This window comes from Pseudoliparis swirei, chromosome 9 (genome assembly GCF_029220125.1).
Source record: "Pseudoliparis swirei isolate HS2019 ecotype Mariana Trench chromosome 9, NWPU_hadal_v1, whole genome shotgun sequence".
NCBI lineage: Eukaryota > Metazoa > Chordata > Actinopteri > Perciformes > Liparidae > Pseudoliparis > Pseudoliparis swirei.
The window spans coordinates 19,160,664-19,178,396 of record NC_079396.1 but is presented as its reverse complement, the minus strand read 5'-3'; the positions used below and the strand labels follow the sequence as shown (position 1 = coordinate 19,178,396).

Sequence of the window (17,733 nt, the reverse complement as noted above, 5' to 3'; positions counted from 1 at the left end):
TAGTTAAAGGGGGTATGTCACAATCTCCAACTGCTTGAACAAATCAAAACATTTATATTTCAATAAATACTGAAAGCTACTCTCCCGGTTGCTGCTTTCTGAATTTATTTGCTCTAATACACGTTTTACTTTATGTTTCCAAGTTGCTGGGTTGAATAAACACATTAAAAAGAGCAATCAAACTATTTAGCGTGGAGTCACGAATGGATTGTAGCAACATCTGTGAATGGCCCTAAGCTTCATATCACTGTTGAGATAGGAGTGATGGCATCCACCATTTAATCCCCCCCCATCCTGCCTCAACTAGAAAATCCTAGCCTATGGGCACTTCATAATTGACCTAATGGCCTCCACATGGAAGCGAGATAACCAATAACTATTTCCAGTAAAACAAAGCTGTTGTTTTTCTTCCTTCAACAGGAAGACGCAACAAGAAGAACGAGCTGCAACGAGCTTCACTGACAGAGTCACATTTGGGTTTCTGGAAGCAGAAAAAAAAGGAAAAGGATAGCGTGTCCTTGTGATGTGCTTTTTGATTTTGAATGGACTTGCTTGGATTTTGTATATGTGCAAATAAACAGTGAAACGCATTTTGCCAAGTTTGTGTTATCACTGACAAATCTGGTCTTAATCCATATTTGATTATTCAGATGAGGCATGTCTCCGGTTTTCTCTTTGCATTAGATTTTTTGTGTCCTTGTTTTTCCTTTCCTTATCTTCTCATTTGAAAGACAAAATGAGTCATCAAAAGGTGAAGAGAGAACAAGGTCTCGTCTACAATGCCCATCTCACCATTAGGTGGAGGAGTGACCCTCCACCGCACCGCGCTTTGAGTGATAGTTTAGTACTGGACCTAATTACAATTTAGACGTTGTAGGACTTCCTGTCCCGGCTCAGGGCTAATCCCTGCACCTCAGCGCCTTTTTAAACAAGTCATTTCCCCAGCCAGCCAGCCGGGCCGCCAGCCTGTTGTGGCGATCTGGATGAATGACCAGCAGATGTTTACCATTTCTTTCAGAGGTCCTTAAAAAGATCATGTCAGCAGGAACACGCTGGTTCTACAAAGAAAGGCAGAAAGAAAAACATCACTTCAACATCACTTCCTGAGCCTGCACTTTTCCTCCTCCCTCCTCTGCTCTTTAACTGTAGAAAAGTAAGACTTTTGGCTTTTCATGTGCCACATTACCAACAGCCAGTCAGTCAAAATAATAAGCCCTCCAGCAAATCATTCAGTCGTGGCCTGAACAGGACCCTGACCAGGTTGTACACTCTGCCTGACCTGGTCCCTGCACGACACTAGACAAACTCTCCATTCAATTCATCTGGACCGCTTCCGAAGAAATGTACTGTGCATGGGATATAGCCAAGTAGTCAACAGTCTAACAAAGATGTGTTATATGAGTTTTCAAATGCATTTCAATTAAAATAATTCTAAAGCTACTGGTTTCACCACTGCTGAAGAGCTTCTCAGTTGTAAATCACATAACTCTGAATCACTCAGTCATATTAGTGAAACTAGTAGGACAACACGTGTGACCTTTCCTTCAGCTGCTTTGAAATGAGTGATTCAGAAGGAAGCCCTTAGTTGGAAACTGAAGACAGGAGCCACTTCTCATGTTTCATGGACGAAGACCTCAGAGAATCCACTGTGTCCACGAGAAGAGCGACAGATTTGCCTGAAAACCTAAACTGACTGAGATATTTTAAACCAAAAAAAACGAGAAAGAATTGGGATTTCAAGATGAAGTCGATTTTATCAATAAATAGTAGTTAATTGAATTTGTGTGTGCGCCCTAATGAAAGGCATATTAGGTTCACGTGTGCTGTGCATGCATTGAGCTTGACAGGCTGAGGCTCAGCATTGATCACAAGATTACAAAATCTTTACTAACTCCTTTCACCTCAGTCACCAGTGGAGCAGAGAAGATTAACAACCCCCTCATTATTCTCTGTCATATAAATGGGAACTTGACAGTCCTGAAAAGCAAAACTATTCACAGATGTGGATGAAACAATCTTTAACAAACCTTCTCCACGATTATAAGATCCCCGACTTGAATACCGCTGCTTTTCACTTTCGCTGTACCTGAAATACACAGAATAAAGTCTCAAGTTAATTTAGAGTTCAGTAACTTTGAACATTATTTGATGGGTTCCATATTATGCTAAACACCATGTAGTTGAAATATTAAATACATGTTGGCTGACCATTCCAATACCATCTAGATCTTGTCTAAAAACACATTAAGCTCACCTGTGATTTATTTAACAACATTGAGTGACCTAAACACACTCATGTCTTCTTTGAATGAACTGTTGCTCTGTGCGCCTCACCGGTCACCTTAGTGAATTTGGGAAAGTCATTTTCCTCACAGGTTTGAAAGAATGCTGGGGGAGTTGAGCCTTTTCTCTCATTCCATTTGGAACCAACGGGCAAAATTGTTTGGAAGAGATCACTGAACCTTGACCTCTGCCGTGACCTCTGGGCTTTGCATATGTAAGACATTAAAGCACATTAATATTGCTATGCAGTAGGCTTCAAGGAACTTTAGATTAGTGCTCTTAACATTTTACAGATTACACAGCGGCATGTAACATGAAACACCATTAGCAAACAAAATGTGGCAACACATACTTTATCTCAAATAAAAGAGGAAGCTTTCATGAATAGAAGAAAGTGCTTCTCCGTGAAGATCTCATGTATGTGTGTTGTATGTGACCAGAGCTGCAACAGTTCATGTGTTTAACTGATGAGTTGATTAATAGAAGACTAGCCTGCAACTATTTTTATAAATTGATTCATCACTTTTAATTGTGTATTAATAAAAACTTACAGCCAGCCACACGATGTTTGGCTTGACTTTTGGGGAGCTGTCATGACGCTGCAGCAACAGCCTGTGAAAACTTCCCTCAATGATGAAACCAGATCAGAAGAGTAAGGCACTAATATATACTGGATCCTTATGGGCAAAACTGAAATGCACTCAATTCAATTGAAGAACAACCTTATTTTAAGTCTTATTTAGATAAAACTATTTGTTCGTTAGCAGCTTTCATAAACAGGAAAGCAGTGCTCTGTTGATTTAATTTTGGATAAAAGGTTTTGGGACAGATACACTGTGAATAAGGACCAGTCTAACAAGGAAGTTAAAGCACTACTCTGTTTATTTTATATGTGAAACTGCAAAAACTTGTGATGATTAATCATAATCTCAATATTGAAAGGAGAAAAAAGTAGGATTATATGAGTTTGCCCGTAATCATATAACCCTCGTTTCAAAGTAAACTGAATATTGCTTACATCTCCTTGATCAGTAGGAAAATAAAACAGGCAAGTTCTACTTGCTATGGATAAAATGATTAGTAGATGAATAAACAAAATAACTTTAATCCAGTTCTTCTTTTGTTAGAAAACAACACATCCAGTTCTGACACCATGAAGCTTCTATAAACCGCAAAATATGCACGGGGGCCGCTATCATGGAGGCAACCAGTCATTGTGTTTATGGGTAAAACAAGCTGCCACATCAAAGGGGAAAAGTGATGGAAACCACAAGAGGTCTCCTGCTTTTTATTGCTGGTAGCACTTTATACCAAGGCCTCTTATGTACACTTTTACATCTCTGCTTTGAATTACCCACCAGTTCCCCTAGCCTCAATAAGTTTTAATAGGACCTAAGCTCTTACAGTTAATAGACGCTGATGCAAAGAAATAAGCACCGTGGTTCAGATATCAACACAACCAACACATAACCAATGTTGTTTCTCAAAGCCACCATTTACCTCTTGTTGAAAGCTTGCTGTAAATCTGGGAGTTTATCTCTTTGTCTCGAATGTAGCATCTTATTTCTTCAACTGCCTCTCTCATGATGGTAATAGCCAAAACGAGACCCTGCAGAGTGAAATGTCAACATCAAAACATTCTTTACAGTAGAGAACCACAAAGACATGACAAAGATGCACTGAGCACTAATAAAGTCTCCAAAAAGGAGATGATTGACCAAAACAATTAAGAGTTAGTGAGATGCCACATACCAGAGGCACCCAGTAGGTGTAGAGTGCACCCAAGCGTAGCTCATTGATAAATTGAGAGCAGGCCAAAAGCAAAAAGTACAAGTTGAAGAAGTACTTGAACTGATTGAACAGCACCTGTGAACATAGAGCAAAAGAGTACAGAGTGAAATATTTTCCATGTGTAAAGTTATTGTGCATGCAAGTGTATCTGACATGTACTGAGAGGCCATGATGGATTTTGATAGAAAATGTATTGGACACCATTGGTGTCCATTTCCCTCATTATAGTGTTTTAGTGTCCTGGAGAAGAAAAGTGGTAGTAAACAGAAAATGGTAAAGAAAAGAAAAAAATACAAAATAATAAATAATTAAAGAAATGACTTGCAATACAATGTTTATGTTTTTTCAGGGACAATTTTCACAACATTTTTTAAACTGCCCTCTTAGGGATTGACATGACATAAGTATCCAAACACACAGATAGTGTGTGTGTGTGTGTGTGTGTTTGTGTAAAACCATTCATTTAATTTATTTGAAAGCAAAAGCACCCCCACATTCACATGTCGTTGCTTCTCAAATGTAAATATTTTCAGGTTTTAAGTCGTCAATGAGAAAAAAATTAAAATTACAGCTTCATTGTCCTCACAACCAAATGGCTTTGGGAAATTGAAAGATTCAACTTTTATGGACCAAAATATTCATTGATTTATAAGGAACGAATTATGCAAATCAACCAAAAATGAAAATGATCTTTAGTTCTAATCAAACAACTTTCTTTATATAAACACACAAATCTAATATAGAATTCCAATATTTCCCACAATCATTGTCCTCATTGGCCTTATAAACAACCTAAAAGATATGAAACAATATCCAAAGCCATTTAGCAGCTTTCCTCCTCTTGCGTCATTCTTAAAATAAATAATGCTTCAACTTTGCTCTCTTTCATTACAACCAGTGTGTAAGTGCGAAAAACGTATCTTGCGACTGTACATCACTTCCCAAACTGATGCCAGGTGGAAAGTAGTGAACATGAAACAATGTACGAATAAAAACATACAGACAAACATATGTTCTAGTGAGAAGAACTTCTTGACACGAACCAAAGTAAATAAAAAGCATCACAATTTGCAATGCAAAAAGGCTCTGCTCTTGTCTTTGGCTCTCCAAACAAATTTGAGCTACTTTTAATGTCTGAAAAAAAAAGTCAGAAGATCGTAAGACAACTAATGTCTAAAAACCAAATGCATATGTAAATCAGGCTGGAGATCACGAAGCTTAGCAACTGCTGCCAATGTAAGGAATCGCCAACCAGTATCACATCTGGCCCTTCCATGGTCTTGTAAGAATATGAATGTGGTTTGATGCTATGAGACCATGTTGTTGTCCAAATGTGACAAGTCATGCTTCTCTTCTCCAAGGGATCTTCATTTTAACACGAGTCATTAAAAAATGCTTTACTAATGACCTCCTTATACTGTCAGCATGTGAAGTGAAGCCTCACCAACAAATCGGACTGGTGGTAGATTCCTATCAAAAACTACGTCCTCTGGCATATGTCATATAATCTTAAATGTAGCCGCAAACTGATTATCTTTGGGCAGACAACACAAGTGATCTATCAACACTACCTTGGGCTCCGAGAGTTTGTCATGGCATGTTTCTTTATTTTCCTGACAATTTATAGACAACATTAGTAATCAGTTAATCTGGAAAATAAGCGTCAGCTCAGCTCGATGGTGATCCTCTGATCCAAGGCCATTTCAAATGAGTCAAACACAACAATGACCACCAACTGTTGCAAATACAGTGGGTGATACAAGATGAAGACATTCCTCAGATTATGATCGTCTGAATGGGAAAATGTGTCTGACAAGTGACAGTGAATCAGAGCCAGGCTGAGAGAGGTGGGTGGTGGTTCTGGGGTTTACGGGAGGGGGGTATGTGGAGGGGTGACCTTTGACTGACACTCACCATAGGCAGGAAGGTGAAAAAGTTGTACTTCTGGTTGTTAATGACATTCCTTGGGTATCTCTGCTCCCTCTTTTCTGGGTGGCCGAGCCACACGGTGCGGGGTCGGAAGTCACCCATGCCACAGCATCTCGACCACGGGCAGCACCTGAGAGGAAGAGGCGGCGCCGGTTAAGATATCGCACAGTCAATCTCACCATATGGTTAAATAGTTTTTAAAAAATGCGATGAAAAAAATATAGGAGTTACAAATATCGAGCATATATTTGATGCACATAAAATGGTTACTTTCAGAGTAGGGGTTTTAGGGGGAAACAAAGTTTTATGACAGATACCTTTTTCTTTTGAAGAATAAAAACATTTCAAAAGTTGTGGGCCAGGTCTGACAACACTGCAGTTAATTTTTTGCCAACCTACTATGTGATAACCCTGTGATGGATGGGACCCCCTTAATACGCTAGAGCTGGGGCTCCTGTATGGCTCATATCCAGGGAGACACCAACATATTATATCAGGCCTAAAGATAAAGACATATTCTTGTAGCTGCATTCAAAAGATATACCTCTTGTATATGTTGGAGAATACAGCTGACAATAATAAAGAGGCAGTGATGCTAAAGTGCATCTGACGCAGGGCTGCACAATTATCAAACATTTAGCATAATTACAATATGGCCTACTGCGATGTCCTATATCGAACACTCTTATGAGTCTTATATACACTGAAATGCCAGTTTATTAGATACCTAGATAAGGCAAAAACTAATGCATTTAATACAACAGCAATACATCCTACTTTCATGAAGGTTATAATGTTTTGTTTGTTTGAAAAAGGTGTTGATTCAGCTTTAGGTTACATTTTGAGGATGCACTTTTTGGGGCATGACAAAGAGATGGATTTATTGTATTTAGCATATCCTCCTTCTTGTGTAGTCTATAATAACCTCATGAGGGTAGGGTGTATGTAATAGACAGCATTAGTTGTACCTAGACTGGCAATGGAGTGCGCTGCCTTGTCAAAATGAACAGGTGAATTTGATGCATTGGGCTCGCCTATAAATTATCCTGCAAAATGCAGAAAATACTGTACACCGAGCTGCTAGCCGCAGGTCAATATTTCGGCATTATTGTTTTTGTCTTTACAGGATGTGACGTCATCGTGGCAGCCTAACCAGACTATTGGCTGCACTTCAATCACTCATTAACTGTGCCCTGTACGTCTGTCTCCATCATCATCGCCGAGGCCTGCCCCTTCATGTTCTGGGTCAAAATAACACCACAAAGAGCACAACTGGGTCCGCATGTGAATTTCGCACACACTCCGCCTCGTGACGGGGCCGACATTCACGCGTTATTCCTGCTTTCTGACAGACAAACGCCGGGGGGTATGCCGAGCAAATATTGACATGGGCGTCAAATGCACTTGCTCCCGGGGCTGCACCCCGGAACAAGGATGTCTGCTGGAGCTACTGCTAACGCTAGCCGTTGTAAATGCGAATTAGCACATCATTTAGAAGTAACGTGCTTGTGTCTGTTAGCCGCTGTTTCTTCTTACACCCCCGCCCGTTTGAAACCCTCCGCCGCTGAGCTAACCTAGTTCTGGAGACAATGTCGATGCGCTCTTTGTAAACAATTTAACGGCTGAAGCACAAGCAGCCGACGGACGCACACTTCGTCCACAAACGGCTTCATATTGCCCGTTCCTGTGCGCCATAACGCCCTTACCCATTCCTGTGTTTACTATCTTGTCTTTTCGGCCGCCTCACGGGCTGTAGGGGGATATTGTCGGTCATTGCGGCTCCTGGTAGCGGGTGGAGGCTGTAGGCAGCACGCCTGGCTGTCGCGGTTCTGGGCGGAGGCATCCCAGCTGTCACTCACACAGGACGGTCCAGATGGCTGCTGGGACCCAGCACGCTTATCTCAGCGTGATTCACTGGCCCGTTTGATAGTATCATACTTTGGTATTTTGAACACTACATTTATTAATATAATTAGGGTTGTCAATATATTAGTGTAGTTTACCGAGCATTATTCCACGTGATATGAATAGCTATCAACGTGCCGCTTGTTTTGGGGTTATCAGTGAGCAAGTGTAATATGTGTAAGCTATATTTACATTACATTCACATTTGTTTATGGCACGTCATGTATTTAACTGCAGTTACAAGTCACTTTGATTCCACATTAAAAAGACATATAATAAACAGCATATGGCTCAGGAAGCATTCATTAAAGACATGGTGTCTTCAGCATTTGTGGCTGATCAGATCTGCTCAGGTTGGCACCCTGTTTTCAATCAGTGACATTGAAACGTTTCTTATATTTCAATTCAATACTTTATTGCTCAGTCAACAAATTTGTTAAGATCTGCATGGGTACTTTTTCCATCCCTGGCAGAAAAACAAACATGTGAATTGCAATCCAATACATCATTTGTGATTTGTGTTGGGCTGTAGTTTCAGTGTTGGAATGCATTCTATTGTAATCTTTTGTTCTTTTTATGTGGTTATGTAAAGTGGACAAAATATTGGTAACACGTTGCAATATTTTGTCCAATGGTTCAGCCCCCAGGCGATTTATAGGTATTTGAGCGATAATACAAGGCATATTCAAGAATGTAATCCGATTGCACAGATATGACTTAGAGACCTAAATCGTTTTTGGAGCCAAAAGAACATCCTGACAGATTTACACAAGCTTCCAAAAACAGGTGTAAAAACATATGAAAGGAATTAAAAAGAGGAGACGTGAATGAGTCTATGCTGTTGTAAACATGTACTTGTATAATGCGTGCCACAACTGTCTTCAGTGTGTAATGCAGACCAGTCTTTATCATGATCAGGGGGAGCCACCACAATGAATACACTTGCATTAACATGTCAGTGTTTCTATCTTGTGGCATGCTTTATATATAAAACTGTCTAATTTTAGACTTTGTGTGTCCAGGTCTTCGGTTTTTTATTCTGTAAATGGATAAGTGTGTTGTGTTGTCCAAGATAGAAATGAATGCAAGTCTTATACACAACAACAAATCAATAGACTGGTTGTATTTGTAGTAGAGCGGACATATTGGAGTTCAGGGGTTTCTGAATGGACACCCTGTACTAATTTCAGTGCACCATAACATTGAAGCATTATTGTAGAATGTAAAGATCGTAAAAAAAAGACCACTGTATGACGCAAAATGGAATGTGGACAGGATTAGAGTCAGGATTCAGTTGTGGATGCAAATACTCGTTCATGGAAAATGCAAAACGGCAGGGATTAATGTCTACTGGTTCTTCGGGAGGATAGCAAATAATACTCGAGTCATCTGAAGGTGAATTGATGTAAATTAGGGTTTAAAATGGACATCAAAACTTGCCTCGACACGTGTCAAATACATTTTCAGCCCCGCATGCGATCAGACACACAGTTCATTCTTTGTTCTCAGCTCAAATCAGTTTGGGAACAATAACTTTAGACGCAAAGTAATGACAGGAAAATGATTGAAAAAGTCACCCTGATTTTATTTTTCAAAATCAGAAAATATTTAGGTGTAGGAAATATTTGAAGCACAAACAAAAACATTTACATTGTAAACGGGCCAAATTGGCTCAACATTACTTGAATTGGAGAGACCAACTTTAAAGCAGTTTTGACATGGTTTGCTAAAGAAAGGCACAACTTGGCAAATGCATATCGATAAGGAATGTACAGCAGGGGCCTACAAAGTACTCTGACCATTCTGAGTGGTGTAAAGTGTCCAGTGATACATTCATTACTTTTCAACTCAGCAGGTTGAGAACGAAAATCTCATCGTGTACTCAAGAATGTATCGGAAAATGTACAGAGCATTGCATTGAGCGTCGGGGGCAAGGAGGACAACTAAAAGCTAAACGAGGTAGAACGTACCCCCTAGACCCAAGCATTTTGTGAATTATAAATAAATGAATGATGCTACAGTTGACATGATAACCTAGAAAGAAAGGTTCCGACGATTGGTTGCGTCACACAAAATCTGACAGGATGGGAAAGTCGACAATTTCTGATTTGCCCTTTCCTTGTTCAGCCATCACAATAAAAGCAGTGACATGTAAACATACTCAAACCTGAAATAAAGTGCAGGCATGAGATCATTAAGCACATAGTAGCCTTCAGATCTCAGCCAACTAAGTTTGAATCTGCAGATTTACAAGTGGAATATGTTTTGGGGGGGAACTTGATTTTCTTGACTTTTTTAACTGATATATGAAGTACAATGCAACAATGTTATTAGGCTCAACACAGAGCCTTCATAACAACCTTATGGCACAGTGAAAGACAACAGCAACATTGTACAATTCAATTGAGGCACTTGGCAAAAAGGTTTGAGTCATTACCCACTGTAACTTGGCCTATTTTGTAACCTACATTCTCTGAAACAGACAAGTGAACTGTTGCAACTTGATTTGACGGAGAGCACACTGGAATAAGTCAGTCTGATCAAAACCCCCTTCAGAAATGAGACCTGCTAATGACAGTTAGCATTACAAAAATGTATGAAGTCATAAAACCTATGGCACACAATAGGAGGGAAAGTAGTCATTATAGATACATACGTTAACTACAACATAATTTCTGAACACAGATGGTGTCCTTAAAAAAAGCCATGCCCTGAAACTTCCTATTAACGTCAAAATCCTTCAACGGTAAAAAATAAAAGTATCGAGGAGACAGTCTGAATTAAAGCAGTTTCAAGTAAGTTATACATTCAAACTTCTGGATAGACAGCAAAACAAAAATACCCGCATATATATTTATATCAAATAAAATACAACTACAGTAGTCCTACCAAGTTCAACTAAAAATAACACTTAGAATCAAGAGGAGAGAGAGCTGCGATGAAGTTAATGTAGAGGGGAAAAACACACATCTAGGTCCATTCTACAAGGTTCTCTGTGAATAGATTGTACTTCATTCAAAAACAGAGTTCAGGTGGTAAATTGATTGAAGGCTAAAAGAAAACCTAGTTAACTGCAATTTTACCATCCTCCATGAAATGTGGAAACTGTAATTTTGGCACGCTGTCGGAACTGGTCTTCTCAATCTCTGCCACGTTGGCAGGAAAGCCAGAGTGGGATCCATTCAACTTCATGAGGCCTCCAGTGGATCCAATCAGAGGGCCACCAGCAGGACTTCCAGGGAGTGGGATGCCACCACCCTGGATGACAGAAATTTCATTGGTCTTCATGGTGAGGCCCCCACTGAAGGCAGAAGCATACTGGTTCCACATAGACTGATCAAAGTTCATTGGTGGAGCCCCCAGTTCTTTAGGGGCATGCAGGATCTCTGGCAACATCTTAGCCTCGGAGCTCATTGCCATCAGCGCCATGGGGTTATCCAGGGACAGACGCTGGCCGCGCCGGGGCGTGTTGTTCCACATGTGAGTGCCGATATGCACCTAAAGACAAGACAGTCGTTTACCATCCCACCACAACTTACATTACTCCCAAGAACAGGCTTGAAAATGGACAATTCAGCACTTTATCAGACAAAGAGGACTTACCTTCAGATTTCCTTTGGTGGTGAAAGCCCTGCCGCAGATGTTGCAGGCAAAAGGCTTCTCCCCTGTATGAGTGCGCTCGTGGATCTGCAAGGCGCTGGCGGAGGAGAAGTTCTTGCCACACGCGTGACACATGTGCTGTTTGGATGAGCGTCGCGGTGCACTGGAGATGGAAGAGGGCAAGGCGGTTCCCTGAGGCATGTGAGAGCTGAACAAACCATGAGGGCCCATGGGATTCTCTGAAGGAAGCTTCATCTCCAGGCTGGCCAGACTCGATGGCATCCTCATGAAGGTCATGTTACTGGGAACTGTTTGAATAAAGGAGGCGGAAAATTAGAGCAAAGCATCCAACATGATACATTCAATACAAATTATTCTTTCTAATAAACTCACCATAATCTCCATTTGTGAATAGCATGCCAGGCTCTTCTTTGATCGCTTTGGGGGTGAAGCTGCTGGAAGCTGTGAGGTCAAGGGCCCCATTGGACTCAGTGGCACCATCAAATTCGTGTTTAGACACACCGCGGGCAAAGTCATCAACAGCCGACTCGGAAGACTTGCCGATACTCATGTTGTTGTTCAGTGGGGAAAACGAGGGGAACGACATGGCAGAGTCAGAAATGACAGGAATGCAGCCAGTCTGATATTCCTGCTCTTTGGGAGCTGAAGAGGATTCTTTAGACGTTCCCTCACTTTCCGAAGCGATGCTACTCTGTCGTTTCAGTGCAAGAGCAGAGGTGAGATTCTTCAAGCCGTCAAGGCTGGACAGAATGGCGGGAGCCGGATGCTTCTGTGGCGGTTCCTCAGAGGCAGGTGGGAGGGAATCTGAGATGTCGTTTGGCTTCTGGGAGTTCAGCTCTGGCTCATGATCCTCCAAGCTGTCATCAAAGCCATTCATATCCATGAACTGCTCCTCCGACAGCGATGACTCCATCAGGTCTGCTGCGTCAAACTGGTTTTCTGATACGGGGGTGTTGGGGATCTGCCCACCCATGTGCATACGAATGTGCTGCTGCAGAACCACAGCGTTGGTGAACTTCTTCTGGCAGATGGGACACGTGTGCTGCATTTTAAGGGGAGTGTTGGCCCTGTGCACTCCGTAATGGGCCTTGAGGTTGCCCTTGGTGGAGAATGCGCGCCCGCAGATTTTGCACTTGTAGGGCCTCTCGCCGGTGTGTGTGCGGTAATGCATTTTGAGCGAGCTCTGGCAACTGAGCACTCTATGGCAGATCACACACTCGTTGGAGTCACTGGTACTCTTGTCCAGGCCGTCCACCATCTGCTGAAGTTTTGCAGTTCCAGAGCTCTGCTCTCCTACGAGGGCATCGCCATTCATATGATGCAGTACTCCAAGCATTTCTTTTGCATCTCTCTGAATGGGATCTGCTTCCATCTCTTGGATAAACGCATGAGAGGAAACAGATGGGGAGCCGTCACTTGCGGTTGGGGAGGGTCTCTGAGGAAATTGGTCCCCTGCTAAGCTGTCAAATGTTGTCTTGAATCCTGGTGCGGGTGACGGGTTGAAGCCAGCAGCAGGATTACCTAGCATAGGCTTGCTGTCGGTCATATTTGACTCGTCTATGGGCACAGACATGCCAAAGGGAATGCCACTGCTGGTGGGGATGTTGTCAAGATGCTCTGGCACAGGATGTGGGTTCATGCCAATGGTGGGATACTTGTCTCTATGCCTCTGGAAATGCACTTTGAGGTTGCCTTTTGTTGTGAAGCGGTTTCCACAAATGTTACACTTGAAGGGCCTTTCGCCGGTGTGCGAACGCAGGTGAATCTGGAGAGCACTGTCATTGCCAAAGGACTTTCCGCAGTACTTACACTTGTGCCTATATAACGAGTCATCAGTCTTTGGTTCTGTTGGGGGGGTCAGCATTTTCGTCTTCACTTTTTTGGAGGACTCAATCCCTGAGTCGATGCCGTTGAAGGCGTCAGTGAAACCCATGGCACTTTCTGACTGTGGCAGTTGTGCCGGGAAGCGGCTAGCCATATCTGAAATGCCCTTCACAATGTCTGTTTTAGAAGTCATAGATTCTAGTCCTCTGGGTAGAGATGTAGGGATGCCATTGGGCAGAGGTAGTTTACCTTGCTTCATGGCCTCCATAGCAAGGCTGCCGGTCCTTTTTCCTATCAGAGCTGCTGCAGCAGACAGCTGTTGAGAGAGATGTGCGCCGAGGGCTTTCAAAGGGTCCATTGCTGATCCCACTGATGACTGGAGACCCTGTGGAGTCATTGTGGCTACTTGGATTCGGATCTGTTCTGTGATCTGGATTTGCTGTAGCTGCTGTTGCTGAAGGAACACCAACTGTTCCAAGATAGTCGGGATGGCCTGCATGACCTCTTGCGATGAGGTCAGAGATGTAATATTTGAATAATGTTGGGAGACAGCCACTTTGGTGTCCGCCATGGTTTTGAGAGTGACATTTGAACTTAGCATTTTCAATGAGGGAATGAAAGTCATCTCAGGGCTAGCAGGCATTTCTGTCTGATCCTGCTGTCCCGAGTCATCTGCAGTCATGCTCGACTCCTCCTCCGTTCTTTCCAGATGGTCTGTATTGACATTTGATAGGGAATGGCTGCTGGACTGGCTATCGTCATGGTCACTGGTGAAGCCTTCGGGAGAGCCTTGAGAATATTCCTCAGGCACTTCATTGCTATTGCCATCTTTCATGATGACCACTTGTGGACTTTTAGTGCATTTTTTCTCATGTTCAAGGAATTCTGCTTCATCAAAAAATTCAGCACAACACTTGTTGCAGACCCTGGTCTCGTCGATTCTGAATCTCTTTGCTTCATTTGCAGTTTCCATGGCTTGATCGTCAGGGGAAATCCCTAAAAAAAGAATAGAGAAAAAAAGAGAATACAAGATTTGGATTAATGCACTTCATATAGTTAAGGCAATATCTAAAACAATAATGTTAAATAATGTTTAACAAATTTGTAAGAATGTAAAAAATGTTTTAGTATAGATTTATCTTTATTTGTTTGCAATTGTGAGAAAGAGTTGAATCTGTGGCATTTTTAGGCTTTTGTTCTTTTTCTTTTGTCGACTCCCTGTAGGTCACTCCACTGTGCCATTAGGGACTTTGAATTTGCCTCCAGGGCCAGCAGAGGGCAATCACCTCCCTTTGACATTACCCAGAATAATGTCCAGAAAGACAAAGAAACATGGGAATTAAATGACTGTTTCTGAAACACTCAAATACTTGCCAGAAATCTGATCCGTTTCCAGTGCTACGTGTGGGGCAAAACTAATCAAACCAACTCCAAGTGAAATATAAATGTAGGTTTCACAATGAGCATCCATTTCTAGAAACTGCATTTTGATGTGCCAATTGATATAATAGTCAGGAAAATAACTAAAGTAAATTTACTAAGCAAACATAGGCTGAACAAAATAATATGAATGGGGCTATGTAATATTTATTACCGCCAAGGATTTTCACAGCCTGTGAAAGCCTGATAAGTGCTCCAAGTGAGCATTTGAATTTGTCTGCTAACCAAGAGGCCATTTCACAACTGGGTGTATTGTTAAATGCTAATGCCTTTGAGCAAAGGGGGTAGACCACCTGTTTGCATTTGCCCAAGGAAACTGTTGGACTTGTTAATTGGTCACCAGGAGGTATTGAAGCCCGGGTCACACAAAAAAAGAGTTAAAAAAAAAAAAAAATTTTGCGAACTGCATTAAACTGTGATTTGTTAGGAAACAGTACCCAGCCACACACACTGCTCTTTAGAGTACAGCCATTCATACCATAATGCAGTTAACTTCGATAGGAACAATACACACACGGTTTAACTGAGGAAAATGTAACTACTACTCTTTCCAATAAAAATTACACGCTGTCCCTTATGAAGTTAAAGAAATTTAAAACAAAAATAAGGGAGCAACGCTATAGTTTACCACTTGACGGCGCATGACCTGTACAGATCACCTTTGGTGGGGTACATGACACGAGGTCAGACTAACGTTAAAACATTCAAGATATGATCCTGTGTGGTTCACCAAATGTGGAATAGTTCATCCAACAACGATGTTGAGCTAAAAAGAAAAGAATGCGTGTTAACAAGGTTTCCCCAATTATAAAAAAAGGGGAGGTCTACGCCAGCAGTTTCGGGAGTTTGCTTATGGCAACACCAAAACACACCCCCACCCAGTCTCCACAAAAAGACCACTGCTCCATCCCCCACTTCTCCACATATGTACGAAAGGAAACAGTCATGCATTAAACTGGGGTATTTATTGCCTTTAGCTCAGCTTACTCCAGAGTCATATTTCATTCAGTGTTTATGTACCTTTGTTTAAAACCTCAATATCGGCGCGCGCTTGCAAACAAATGCAACATAATAATAGTAGATAAATGACCAAATGTGTAATTTGCGATATTGCATATAGCCGCATCACAAATTAAAGATATTAAAGCAATCAATTTAGAAAAAGTCAGACAATGGCAATAGACCACCCTTTTTAAATTCGGTCAAAGAAATGTTTAAGTACACGCATTCATATTTGCTCCGATTAAAAGTGCTGTTACATGATGAATGAGACCAGTTGGTGATATCAGAACGATATAAAAATAAATAAACAACGGATATATCCTGACCAGCACAGGCTCATTCAAATGACACACAACTTATACGTAGCCTCCAAAGTATCCTAAAATCAACAGGGAGCAACATATGCTTCAACGAAGCCCACCCCCCCCAAAAAAAGTTCAAACGGAGTCGCCGACTCCAACTTTGCCCACGTAAGACCTAGTCCACAATAAATCGATTTAGGATGAAATGTATCATTTATTTAAAATGCCACATAAGTTATACACAGGCTAAATGATAACTTCATGGCTTGACCCTTCTCCACGGGAGCCAAGCGAATGCATACAGTGTTGTAATCGTGTACCCAAAAAATATATATTTCCCCAAAAAGAAGAAAAAAAAAGGTGTCGCGTTCAATGACTGCAGTTAAGTTTGACTGCTGGTCAACCCAAACAGACAGCAACAGGTCAAAGTGCGAGCGCCACCGACTCTGAGATAGAATGTCGATAGTTTGCGTTATGGCACGGCGGAGCTACTCGATACATTTCTGAGGGAGCCACAACTCTCACGTCTAGTGTAAACTTACCATTTTGTGACGAACCGGGCTCGTCGGAGTTGATCTGCTGCGGTTTGGCTTGCTTGCGCCTCGACATGGTGCAACCATCAGGAGCAAAAGAGTTGCCAACAATATTCCTCTCCTTCTTCAACAAATTCTTCGGCTCGGAAAATTAACCCCTCAAGTAGAAATGCGCATGTCAACGTAATTATTATTATCAATAATGCATTGCGATTTATCACGGTCCTCTGACAGCTGATTGGCTCCAGTCCAAGTGCTCGCACATTATTCAAATGCACTCCCCCATCGATGAGCCCGGCCGAGAGGGCAGGAGGGGGCGGGAGGAGCCATGCTAGTGGATGGACGGCAGGATGGAGGCAGGGTTAATAACACCCAACTCATCGCTCTCTGCCTGGGTCCTGAAAAAAAAAATATATCAGCCGAGCAACACCATCTTAAACTGGTCGTCTGTTAATAATCTGTTGCACTTATAACTTAAATCATTTTTTTAAAAACACGTTACATACCTCACGTACTTTCTGGTATATATTTAATTAACCATTAGATCAGTATGAGTTTGATCTTTTATGTATATCTTTTTTTCCCTGCAGTGATTAATGCGCTACACTTACATTATGCTTCGTATGGTATGTCTTTTTTCTACTACAGTTTCACTGCAATCAAAAAGAGTCAGGAAGAGTTTTCAAGTTGGTTTGCTCATATAAGGAACTTGTTTTGGTGATTGGTGCAATAGACAACAAATAAACAGTGCCAAACTCAACACATAAATGATTTACAATTTTAAAATAAATTCTAATAAAATAAATGTAACGAAATAATGAATAGGTTTTGTAAAAATATATCTGCTTTTAAAATAGAAGTAAACTATTTATTTAAGATGATACTGTCGACATTAGGTTGTCAGCTGTGTATATATATATCCCAAGGAATGTTGAGAAGGTAGACTATACATACATAGACCATGTTTATATATATAGTCTACCGTCTCACAATATTCCTTGGGATATTTATAGATATATTTGGATATTCTTCGAACAGATATAATAGTATTGCTGTTTACTAGTAGTAAGGGTTTACATGTCCATCTAAACTCTCCCAAACAC

The 17,733-nt window shown here is 41.3% G+C and overlaps 2 protein-coding genes across 3 annotated transcripts in view; both read right to left on the bottom strand.

Moving 5' to 3' along the window:
* LOC130199480 (probable phospholipid-transporting ATPase IIA) overlaps positions 1-7,821 on the bottom strand; it is a 29,565-nt gene extending 21,744 nt beyond the window's left edge. For both annotated transcript variants that reach the window (XM_056423007.1, XM_056423008.1), the window contains exons 1-6: positions 7,710-7,821; positions 5,989-6,133; positions 4,036-4,149; positions 3,784-3,892; positions 2,028-2,086; positions 1,007-1,058 (exon numbers count right to left, since the gene is read on the bottom strand). In XM_056423007.1, coding sequence (XP_056278982.1) covers positions 1,007-1,058; positions 2,028-2,086; positions 3,784-3,892; positions 4,036-4,149; positions 5,989-6,133; positions 7,710-7,777 — 547 coding nt within the window. In that variant the 5' untranslated portion in view covers positions 7,778-7,821. The remainder of the gene's footprint in view (positions 1-1,006; positions 1,059-2,027; positions 2,087-3,783; positions 3,893-4,035; positions 4,150-5,988; positions 6,134-7,709) is intronic.
* Positions 7,822-9,472: 1,651 nt separating this feature from the next.
* Positions 9,473-16,706, bottom strand: sall4 (spalt-like transcription factor 4). Its single transcript, XM_056423079.1, has 4 exons — positions 16,640-16,706; positions 11,902-14,349; positions 11,512-11,816; positions 9,473-11,406 (listed from the first exon to the last, which is right to left on the bottom strand). The coding sequence occupies exons 1-4, from the start codon at positions 16,704-16,706 to the stop codon at positions 10,972-10,974; spliced, it is 3,255 nt and encodes a 1,084-aa protein (XP_056279054.1). The 3' UTR covers positions 9,473-10,971.
* Positions 16,707-17,733: the final 1,027 nt, after the last annotated feature.